The 12,128-nt window shown below is 39.9% G+C and overlaps 1 protein-coding gene across 1 annotated transcript in view; it reads right to left on the bottom strand.

Moving 5' to 3' along the window:
* Positions 1–12,128, bottom strand: part of LOC121909713 (protocadherin Fat 3) — a 63,577-nt gene that overhangs the window by 36,049 nt on the left and 15,400 nt on the right. The window contains exons 7-12 of the mRNA XM_042430330.1: positions 8,447–8,508; positions 7,022–7,336; positions 5,563–5,773; positions 2,533–2,604; positions 983–1,119; positions 203–478 (exon numbers count right to left, since the gene is read on the bottom strand). Of these exons, the coding sequence (XP_042286264.1) occupies positions 203–478; positions 983–1,119; positions 2,533–2,604; positions 5,563–5,773; positions 7,022–7,336; positions 8,447–8,508 (1,073 nt within the window). The remainder of the gene's footprint in view (positions 1–202; positions 479–982; positions 1,120–2,532; positions 2,605–5,562; positions 5,774–7,021; positions 7,337–8,446; positions 8,509–12,128) is intronic.

Raw genomic sequence — 12,128 nt, 5'->3', positions numbered from 1 at the left:
TAGGAGGCGATAAATGAAAGAAATCAGCTAAAATTAAGTAAGGCAGGCGTAGTTGCCAAGAGGAGGATCATTTGGAAGGGAACACAGGGACACACACACACACACACACACACACACACACACACACACACACACACACAGGCTCACAGTAAGAGCCAACCAAGTACACAAACACATATTTCTTCCATGTCTCCCTTCTCACCATAATAGTGAGGATGTGCTGTGTTCTGGCCTCATAGTCCAGCCTGTCTGCAGTGTAGACAACCCCCGTACCAGGATTGACCCTGAACAGTCTCATACTGGCCGGGTCTACACTGCCATAGATGGAGAAGCTCAAACGGGCACGCTCGTCCATGTCCGATGCCCTGACCCGCAGCAGCTCCATGTCCACTGGTACGTCCTCAGAGACACTGACATCATAGGCAGGCTGTGAGAAGACTGGAGGGTTGTCATTGCTGTCTTGTACCCGGATGAACACCTGAGTGACAAAGAGACAGAAGGAGAGTTTGAAAGGTCAGCACAGAACATAGAGAGTAGAATTGTGCTCAGTATATTATCCACAGAGATAAGAGCCCTGGAGTTAGCTTTGGAAACTGATAATACCTAATGCAGTTCTCGGGTAGTGTTCCGCTCTTAGTTTTTTCATTTGCAAGGTGGAGGTACCAATGAACATTACAAACACTTGACCTTTATTTGCACAGGCTAATCTCATTAATCCACTAATATCAAGGATTTCACTCATAGGACTTAGTAGGCCAGCCAAGAGAGAAGAAGCAAAGGAAATGTCAAAGACAAAGCGACAAAAAGCACATTTCATAGTCAGCCAGAGATAATTTCCAAAAAAAGGGAGTGCAAGCAAAGGAAAGAGCAAAGCTGAGTGTAAACAGCTCCCCTAGGAAGAGGTAACAATAATTTAATTTGATGTGGATCTGAAGTGTGCATGAAACGGTGCCAGTGCATAACAAATCAAAAGTGTGTGTACCTGTGCGGTGGCGAAGTTGGTCCCATCTGTCACCTGTATAGTCATGTTGTACACAGACTGCACCTCTGCATCCAACGGCTTGGCTACAACTAGAGTCCCCACCCCCACTTGAAGGTCAAACTGCATGTCAAAGCTCCCTGGAATCATACACACACACACACACACAGACACACACACACAGTGTTTCAGTCATTAAGGATTCACTTTGCGTGCTAAACTCAGGTGCTCTAAGTTATTACTGTGTAATTGTTTTGGCCAGGTGCCTGCGCCTGGAGCTGGAGGGTCTGTGAAATAAAATGAAGTGAAATGCAATGCAATGTAGCACCAAACCCACTTGCCAGCTTGAGAGTTGTTAACAGCCACACAAACATCTGTCTTATCAGTCCAAAACACAACCCATCTCAGAGATCAAAAACCTGCAGCGGGGTCTTTTCCACAGGCGGTGAGTGCACAGTTTAAAGGCTTAATGTTTGATTAGAGTGAGGGAGAGGATTGATATGTGTTAGGTATTCAGCACTATCCTTCGTCTCATTCCAGCTTCTCTCCCGACATATCTGGGAGCTTGAGCTCTTCTCAGCATATGAATACTGATTGGGCATTTTTCACAGAACCACTGATGCGTGTTGAGTCTGAGCAAACCACAGGGATTCGCCTTTTTTTTGTTTTGTTTTTTTCTGGAGGAGAGGTTGGTCAATATTACACTAAGAGGGAACAATTTCACAGAATTAAGAAAACAGAAATCCCAGTCTGCAGTCTCCAAATAAAAAGAAGTATCCTGTTCCTTTCCTGTCTGTTAGAGGTGCCTCTGGGGGTCTGATCATGTTTCACAGTTAGTTTTAGCATTTTCTGTAGCATCGGAGATGCAAAATCTGAACAGATAAATACAGTATATGTGTAGGAGTAGTCAATGAACTGTGACTTAGTTTGCGTATGTACATAAATCATTTCATTAGTAATAGGTTAAACATACAATAATTTATGTATCACACTTGACATTTTTTAAATTAGTGACCCAGTTTTTATCTTATTAACAGATAACTGACAGTAGTTTTTTGATTACTAGTGGTGCTGTAAAGCAATTTTTGAGTGGGTCCATGTATTGTTTATCTTAAATATTCTACCAGAGCACGTATAAACAATATGATACACATGAACATTGATCCAAAAAATCAAGACATCTAGTGACATTAATCTGAGGGAGAATATTGCTGTAACCTCAGTGACACAGAGAATGGTGCTGTAATACTTCTCTCCTGTAACAAAACATACGCTGGGTTTGTTAAAGTTGTATCACTATCTTATGACAGTACAACCATATGCCGACTGTGTCACCACCTCCCCACATTTACTTTCCAAAGTAGCATCATAGTAACTGAACTAATGATATAAACTTGTCCTACTGGAGCAGAGGTAACAAACCAGTGCTGGAGTTGTGTGTGAATCCTTTTTCAAACTCAGATCACTCATGCTGCATTTTCAGAATTTTTCTGAATTTCTCAAGACCTGAGGCATTTGAGGCAGAGTTGTGGCAAAGTTAGTTTTGACCAGACCTGTGTCAAGTGAGCAGTTTCTTCCACACGCATTCTGCGGAATGTAGAACATTTCTCTGGCGAGCCGTCCTCCTTAGCGGTGAGAAAGAGAAGAGAAAGAGATTATTAATATTTAGGTAGCAAAGGATATTCTTCTGATCAAAGGTATGCAACATCTCCACACAGCACTCTGCAAAAAAGACCTCTTGACGTTTTTACATTTATCTGTGCTCTTAAGAAATGTAAGTGGATTTTTAATCGGAATACTTCAGCACAGTGTGGGAAATTCTTTTCATTCAGATTCATTTATGGATGGTATCTGAGTCAAGCTGAAGTTTGAGAGAAAAGATGGCCTAATCATCACAATGGAAATGTGCACTTCCTGCACAATTTCTGCACTGATATTAACATTAAGGGCCGTATTTTCATGCAAGCACAAGGTGCTGTGCCAAACACAGTCTTTATGCAATTTTCCCCAGGCGCGGGTCTATTTTTTGTGTTTCTGCCTGTTTGGTAATTTCCTGGTGCCAAACAAGTGTGCTTACGCCAAAGTGGGAGGAAAGGCACAGCTGAGGCTGTGTTTATACAGATGAGGCGACACTGCAATTTTGGTGCTTGTTTTGGCACAAAATTGCATCTGTGATAAAACCTGCTCAGACCACCTCTCATTGTAGACACAGACACAGGACAATTTTTGTGGCTTCAGTTGGCAGAGGCGCATGCACACAGGTGTCTCCAAAATCACAGAACATCTTTCATCTATGTTAGGTTTTTCCCCTTTCAGTTGGGTTGGATGAGTGAGTTTCACACAACAACTTGTAGAATGTCAGATCTTGATGCTTTAGATGTTTATTAAACAGCTGTAGTCATTACACAGCAGCAGGAATGATACGTGTATTTCAATGACAATCTCTGATTTGTGAGAGAGGCTGGGCATCATTTTATGCACGGATGGCACAACAGAGGTAACTTCATTAATTATTTAAATCTTCAGACACTGCAACAGGATCAGTCAGGATCTATGGTAATTAATGTTCTGCATTCTCTAAAGATCAGACTGGAAAGCTGTTTCTAACAGATTACAAGTTTAACAATGAAATAGTCTGAAGCAACACAGTTGTTCTCAGGATGCGTCCTGAGCTCTATCAAATCTGTCTGGACATTTTTATTAAATAAGAGTTCAAAAATGTCACCAGGATGTTGAGTGAGTTTTCAGTTTTGCCACTTGCAGTCAAGTCTCAAAATACTTGCAGTAGTCAGTTCAGTTCACACTCAGTAGTAAGTGTGTAAAATACCCTCTGAAAACCAGAGGGCCTGTGCTGCATGCATTCCTTCCTAAACAGAGTAGTCCTACCAACATCCTATATGCCATGAACAAATACAATATGTTCGTGAAAACATTTCAAAAGAGGTTTAAACACAATCCTGCTTACTTAACGCACAGCCGGCCCAGCGTGGATACCTTCATTCATTTAAATATTTTGACAAAACAGTAATAGAACTTGCACAGTAACCAGCAAGGAGTACTGAACTGAGCACCGAACTGCACAGAGTTCAGAGAGAACAGAGTTTAAATGTATTAATTATCTCATATTAATTGTTTGCACAAAATGAGCAGCAGCACTGGTTTGCCAGCAGCTCCAGCAGAGAACCCATCAGCTTCATTTTCATTCATTGTCAGCATATTTGGATTCATGTATATTAATATTTGGGGTGTCCAGAATGTATATTTTGGAAAACTTCAGCTGCTTCACAGAGGTGAACTCTTTTCTCTCTCTCACTCAGCATCTCTCTCCCATTTCACCTGTTGCTGCATTTAAAGGGGATGAGAGGAGCTCATGTGATTGATCAACACTGAAGCTCACCACGACTCCACCTGATGATTCTGTATTCCTCCAACTAATAATGTATTCACTCTCTCCTCCATGTTGTGCCTGAGTCCAGAGTGCACCAGTGCTGATGGTCAGGATAATTGCGAAAATTTATTGGTCACACCCACATGCACCATGCGCTAAGAAGAAAGACTTGAATCTGCACCTGCACCCTATTTCAGGAAAATAGGGCGCTAAGAATGGAACTGGAAAAAACAATCACATGTGCATTTTCTAAATCTTTGACAAGTGTAACTTATCAACTTATAACAATTTTTCATATTAGCATCTAAATAAGGGTCTCTTTTTTTGGAACTGTTGAGTAGCAATCCATAATGAACTATTTGCTGATTATTTTTTCTAAAACCTTGAATCAAGGGGCAAGATAGAGCTCCCAAGTTTTAAACAAACAGGTTTTGAGCCAGTATGTGCCTGAGAAGATAAAGTGTTTTTAACCAGAGCCAGAGTAGCAGTGGAAGCTATTATTTTACTGTCCTTTGTTTGCCAGCTTGTTTTTGGCCAACTGAACCATAAAAAATGCAATTTTTAATTTTTTTTTATGGACACTTCATTTTTGCCTGTGTACAATTAATCTTAATTAATGTGTCATTGGCCTTTTGGTTCTAACATGCTAATTTTGAACAGAAATCAATTGAAATTAAATCCAAGCTACAGCAAAGATCTTCTAGAGGATTGTGAGAAACCCTGCAATCTAAATTTTGCAAAATTGCATGGTGTGTACAGTGTGAAATGCATTACTTATAGTGATCCAGGGCAGGTCCAATCCAAAAAAACAAACAGGAACTCTCAATAGCAGAATGTGGAGATCATTTCCCCAGTAGATGTGCCATTTTTTATGTTTTATGACACTAATTGATTTACTAAACTGGTATATATATATATATATATATATATATATATATATATATATATATATATATATATATATATATATAGAGAGAGAGAGAGAGAGAGAGAGAGAGAGAGAGAGAGAGAGAGTATATGCCAGTTTGCAGTACAATTGAACATTTAGTTTTGCTGGTATAGCCACACTTTACCACATAATTATTAAAAAACCAAAATTAAATACATTTGAATTAACCTGACTGCACAAGAAAATTCTCTAAACAAACATAATTCTGTGTCTTGTTAGTTTTGTATTATATGTGAGTTTTCTTACCGATGATATTGAACCAAACAGGTGTGCTCGACTGGCTCACAGCAACAACTCCCACAGGCTGAGCTATAGCAGCTGTCTCAGATATTGAGAAATTGTAGAACTTCTGTGTCAACATTAGAGGCAGCAGCGATGGGACAGGTTTGCGAATCCACTCCACATGGAGTTTGACAGTAGACCATAATGGGGGATCACCGCTGTCCTCTGCTTTTATCTAAGAGAAGGAAGAATACTGAGAAACCTCAGGACATTCAACTGACACATCCAGGAGCCAACAAATCTAATGTTTGAGAATTTAACTAAAATACTGGAATAAAGATGAACCAGACTGTAAAAGAGTGAACAGGTAAAAGAAGTAGATTTTAGTTGGATTTATTATTATACTAAATCTGATGTTAGTATCCCTTGATTTCAGGGAAAGCAAACACTGAGAAAGTATAAATGTATGCACGTCCGTACACCGCAGCAACAACATCCCATCATAAACAATATTTTTGCTGACCTCTAAATTGATCTCAGCAATTACTTTCTAATGGGATGGTTGTCCCTGCTGGCTCAAATAACTTGCGCTTCCTTACATACACCAAATAGGAATATCATTAACCAAAATGAATCAAATTAATTGGTGGAGAAACCTATATGAGAGGCAACTGTAAAATATGGAGTTTTAAGTGTTGCTCACTGAAGACCAGAACCTGTGAGCCAAATACATTATTTGAGTGATTATTTGCTGAGAGAACGGTATTACCATGAATATAAAAAAAAAAAACACGATTAAGGGGGAGAAGATTGATGTGTTTTTCCATTTCACTGTAGCATGCTCCTTCCACAATTAAACTATGAGTTTACTTCCACTCAAACTGCACACAAGCGCAAGCACAAACTCCAAGCTCACATGGTTGTGACAAACTAATCAGAGAATCAGACGCATAAAGAAAAAATCTGGTGTCTGCAGTGCAGTAATTTCAAAGGAGCTGGAGCAAGATAATTACATAGTTAGTATGAGGAATATGGTACACAAATAAAGTCACAAAAATTGCTTTGTGCTTGTGTTTGGAATATGATTGAGTCTGCGCAAACAGAAACACAAGTACCATTTTATGCCAGAGAATCAAAACACACAAAGTCAGATGTGCCACTCTGCACACACAGGCTAAAAAATGGGCTCATGCCAGATGAAAAATGGCATTGTGACAATAACCTAATAAAACCCCAACTGGTTATGAATTTTGCTGTAACAACAGCAGGAATTGTAAGAACAGCAGTGAGGAGGAGGAGAGGGAGAAGCACCATGCATGAAAGAGGTCAGGGGTCTAACCCCAAATCTGTAATTCAGACTAGATTTATATTTTTTAGTTTTTAGCTAAAAAACACAACTTCACCAAGCCAGAATTAGACCAGACAGCACCTTAAATAAAAAGCAGAACCCTTAAGATAAATAAACTTGGTATATGAAACTCACAGTGAGGATATCATAGTTGCCTGCCGTCACCATCTTCTTTGATGACACCATAGCAGTCCTGGGGTCAATTGTGAACTTTTCATCCTCATTACCATCAATAATGCTGTAGGTGATGTTGCCGTTGGCTCCCAAGTCACGGTCATAAGCAAAGACACGGTAGACCGGTTCACCCCGTTTGTTGCGGTCTCGTTCGGGCAAGCTGATGCGGTAGGTGACCTCCGGGAAGGTGGGCGGGTTGTCGTTCTCATCCTCGATGTGAACTATGACCCACACAGTAGACTGGCGGGTGGTCACTGGGCCATCTATGACTGTTACCTGAGAGAAACACACAAGTATACACAAACACATGCAGGCAGATACATATCAGGCAACAACATATGTCATTGTCTCTTTAATGTGTTTTACAATATTTTTATATTTACTTGTGATTCCATACATTATGCAGCTGCTTCTGTAGTGAGCGGGGGTCACGTGGACCTGAGCTCACGGGAAATCTCTTTGTATTATTGATCCCCTGCAGGCAGAGGCAGAGGTCTGATCACTGATCAATTGGATCAGATCAGGGTGAACACCATTGCTGCCAGCCTGCCTGCTCACTAGACTATTAATTACAGACAGGGAGCATAGACTGGCAGGCGGAGCAGTGGGTGGCATGCATGGAGTGGCATTCCTATTGAAATCGCAGGACATGACAGGACAGGATGATGTAACAACAGAAACCTCTCTGCCCCCAATTTTAAACTCCTTCTAGAAGTGTATGATACTGTTAGGTACAAGCTGTCTTCTACAACTTTTTCTGCTTCTACTATTTTCATTTTGTCATGTGTTGTCACAAGCTGGGTTCATATTAAGTACTGGAGCAGAACAAAGCTGCTCACAGAGTTACTGAGTCTAGACAAGTCAATTGGCAATACAGAAACAAAACACCAAGCTGCATTGCTGTGGGTCAACTGTGGGTTATTTCATTCTATTCTGTAAAAGGGCAAAGTGCTCGTAGATACAGCAGCATTTAATAAGTTGTAAGAAAAGTCTGGGGGACGTATAAAGTTTGCTCATGTCTCTGAAGTCAAGAATCTCTGATTATCAGGTTCATCAGCATGCAGAGCAGCAGGAGCACCAGAAATGGTAATCACAGAGCTATCTGTATGCCCAGTGCCTGCGCTTATCAAATGCTGGGCAGACCAACTCCTCTCTTCCCTGTTCCCGTCCTGAGTAGAGAAGATAACCGATGATGAATGATCACATTTAGAAAATCCTAAACCTGGGGCCCAAAACTACAGCCATTTATCACAGTTTATGGAGCCTTGAGGGCCTGCCAGCGTTGTCCTCCACCCTGTCTTTGTTAATAGTGGGCTGTGGCAGGTGGCAGGGCCAGATAAATAATAATACTATAAACCCACGAATACTGTTAAGGTTTTACTGTACCTCTAAGAAGTGCTCTGCCTGTTGTTCTCTGTCCAGTTTCCTCGCGGTTGTTGTGATCAGCCCTAAAATCCGCAAAAGAGCAACTTTAGATTACACAAATACCGATTTGCAGATAGTTAGCAAAGACGTTACAGCTGGTGTCTCTTTATCATTGAGTGTGACCAAAATTTTCATAACATATTCATCATTTCTCTTCACAAGTTTTCAAATATTGCTACATTTTTAAAGCCAAAATAATTTCCAGGTAGTCTTCCATTTTAAAAATGAGCGGATGCATGCATGTGTACACTATACTCACATGCACACATATTCCATGTTCCAAAAGCTATAGCCTGCAGCCCTGGCAGAGATTATGGCATTTGGCACATGTTCATATGGCACTATATAGCTGTGGGTCACTCAGTTTTCCAGCATGCCAGCAGGACAGTAGGAAAAGAATTAGGCTATTGATAATAGCTTTGATCGATCCAGATTATTCAGATGACGGTTAGACAGTTTGACAAATGCTAGCAGGCTGCACTGGAGATCACAGACAGAGACAGCTCCATTTTCCCTTGACATTTTCCTCTTTTTTTTAATTCAGAATTTCTTATTTTGTCGTTTGCTTAGTACTTCACCGTCATTGAGCAATTACACAGACACATATAAACACAAACACAGACGCAAAGTTCGTGTTAATCAATAATTGCTAAGTTTGGTCAGTAAAAACATTTGTGTTAAACAAATCAAAAGCTCCTCAGGCATTATTCTGGGGGGAAAAGGGGGAAACATTGCAGCACTGGTGCCAGGATAGGGAGGACTTTTTGTCCCCCCAATTTCAGGTATTATGGTAATAAAGTGGTAATATCTAAAGCCAGGTATTACGGTAAGCCGACTCTAAGATGTTGGACCTGATGACCTGAACATGAACAAAGTGTTAATTAGCTTTTGCTTTGAGGAGTGATAGGTGCACTCAGTACTGGAAAATAAGCCTAGGGGAATAAATCTCGCTCTGCTGCAGTGCTTTCTATTTGTATGTTCGAGGCATACTGGATTTAAAGACTCTGTTTTAATAGGACATGAATTTTGATTCTCTTTTGAACCTTTTAAAAAAAAAAATCAACTGGTTGGTTGGTTGATTGGTTACAGTGTAACAGTTCTCAGAGTGTAAAACATAAGGATCTGTATGAACAGGGTTCAAGACGCTTCTTTTGAGTCAAACCTTTTTAGCCACTTGTTGGCGGACCACAAAGCTGCTACCACTTTGATCTGGATGTACCCTGATGAGAAGAGGGAATGCATTTCTTAAAATATTTTAGATGTACTACAAAAACAGTAGGCTAGGCTGAGACTGAAAGGAAGTTGACGTGAAAAAGTTCACTAGCCTATTATGTCATCCAAAGCTGATGTCCCCCCCGCTTCAAAACTCATTCCAATGCCGCTGCATTGCAGGCATTAATCCACGGGCAGATTCAGCCCATTATATGACAGTTTTACAATATTATAAGCCGACTTTTGTTTCCCTGAGGGAATGAAGTTGTAGGTCACAGCCCTTGCCTAATAATCATCATCTCATGAAAACATCCAGACACAATGAAATGGGCACATTTGTCTCAGCCCGAATGTTTTGTCCTAACACACAAATACAAATGGACTGATGTAAGAACTGAATTACTATTAATTTGTTTTTGTTTAAAAAAAGAACACATCTGTCTGTTGTAGCATTATTATTTTCATTCACAGTTTCAAAGTATTCTACACAGGATCATAGAGTTATATGTTCCAATAAAAACAAACACACATGGGTACATGCACAAAAAAACATTATGCATACATATTTGACTGTGGATTTTTGTGTAGCACAATTACACTGAATGTGCTTGAATGGTGATAATGTGTCTGTTTCCGTGTAATGAAGCGTTGCGGTGAAATAGGATTATTTTGGATGCTTAAAATATCTGTACAGTCAACACTCAATGGATAAACTGAAACCAAGCACGCACAGACAAACACAAATACACACACACACACACACACACACACACACACAAACACACACACACACACACACACACACACACACACACACATACTTACACATATCACAGTGTCACCTTGAACTTGCTATGCAGGCTAACTTCAATTAAGCAAATTAGGAGTAAATCTAGAGCAGCGGTCACAAGCGGCAGGAGAGAGACAAGAGGGGGAGGTGGGGCTTGTTCACCAGAACACAGCATGAGTAACAACTGATAAAAATCAATGATCTACAGCTCACAGCACATCTGCAGTTAGACAATCCTCCATTTTAAGTGGACATGAGGAAAATAATTTAGAAACCCCCACCCACACCTTGACACACACACACAAAATTTATGTGATGGTCCAGTGGTCTGTTCAAATCTTTAGACTTCTCCTCCCTATAAAGTGCTGTCAGTAACTCAATTCATAGCCTAGTTCTTCACCACGTAAGGGGAATAGCTCTCATGCATTTTCGAACAGGAGCAACATTAAAAATACAAAGTTAAGATTTCAAAATCAAATTCAGGCTTTTTGTTAATGTTGATTATGAATGATGACTCAAACATGCACAATTGATTTGTTAATATCCCGGCACAACAAAACCAATACAATCCAATAGAGGCTTGTAAAAAAAAAAGGTCACACAGCCAACACCATGACTCTATGACAGCACTCTGCAAACATGCATGCTTTTACAAGAAGCACTACATCTAACGCCCTGTGTCATCTGTTCTCTTTTCATCCCCAAAGGAATTAGGCTTCACTCACACACTCAAAAAACAAACATACAGCACTGTAAGCTGTCACAGCACATTTACACACTTTGCACTCATTCAAAGTTCTGCTTCAATACATTTTGAGAATTGTTGCAGTATCTCAAACCCGTCAAATTGACACTTTCAGTGTGAATTTGAAAAATGTATTAATTTGAACCACCCCAAACTTAGTTTTGAAAAACAATTGGAAAACTTGAAGGCTTTTTAGTGGTTCGGGTCATAGTATATTGTGGCTGGAAGCCGCTTCATGAAAGCAAATCAGTCAACTCGGTTTTGTTTATTCATCTATCCGATGAAATCACTATGGTACATGGAAAGTTTTTGACTGGGTAAACAGTGAGGGATGATTCATACTGAATGCGTCCTTCACTCATGCATGTCTCATTACCAAACTAATAGACTCCTGTCAGTCACATTATTGTGAAAATTATGATAATGATGTATGCAAATTCACACCTTGCAATTGTGACCTACTAAAACTGTGTAATATAGTAGATCCACAATGAAAAAAAAACATTTTAGTTCATTTATTGCGCTTCAATAAGCTTCACTTCAATAAGAAATGTGGCCTCTGAGAAGGAAAAATTGCTGGAAAATTAAAAACCAGTTGCTCAGTATTGCAGTAAAAGTTCATTTATCACAGTATGAACAAGATCACCAATATGAGTTCTCTGCTTTAGTATTAATGAGTAACAGATAACAACATACTGTGGATCTTTAACAGAGACAGACAGCAGGGCTCAGATGGCTAAAAACTCTCCCCTAGGACACACGCACAACACAGACACGCAACACACATGCAAATGCACTCTCATAAACACAGAGGCAAATTATTTTTATACAGCTGTTACACAGAGATGTATGAACATGTGGATACACACACATGTGAGTTTCATACTTTATGATAT

Source organism: Thunnus maccoyii, chromosome 13 (genome assembly GCF_910596095.1).
Source record: "Thunnus maccoyii chromosome 13, fThuMac1.1, whole genome shotgun sequence".
Lineage (NCBI taxonomy): Eukaryota > Metazoa > Chordata > Actinopteri > Scombriformes > Scombridae > Thunnus > Thunnus maccoyii.
The sequence above is the reverse complement of the archived record's forward strand: the minus strand, read 5'-3'. Positions and strand labels throughout refer to the sequence as shown.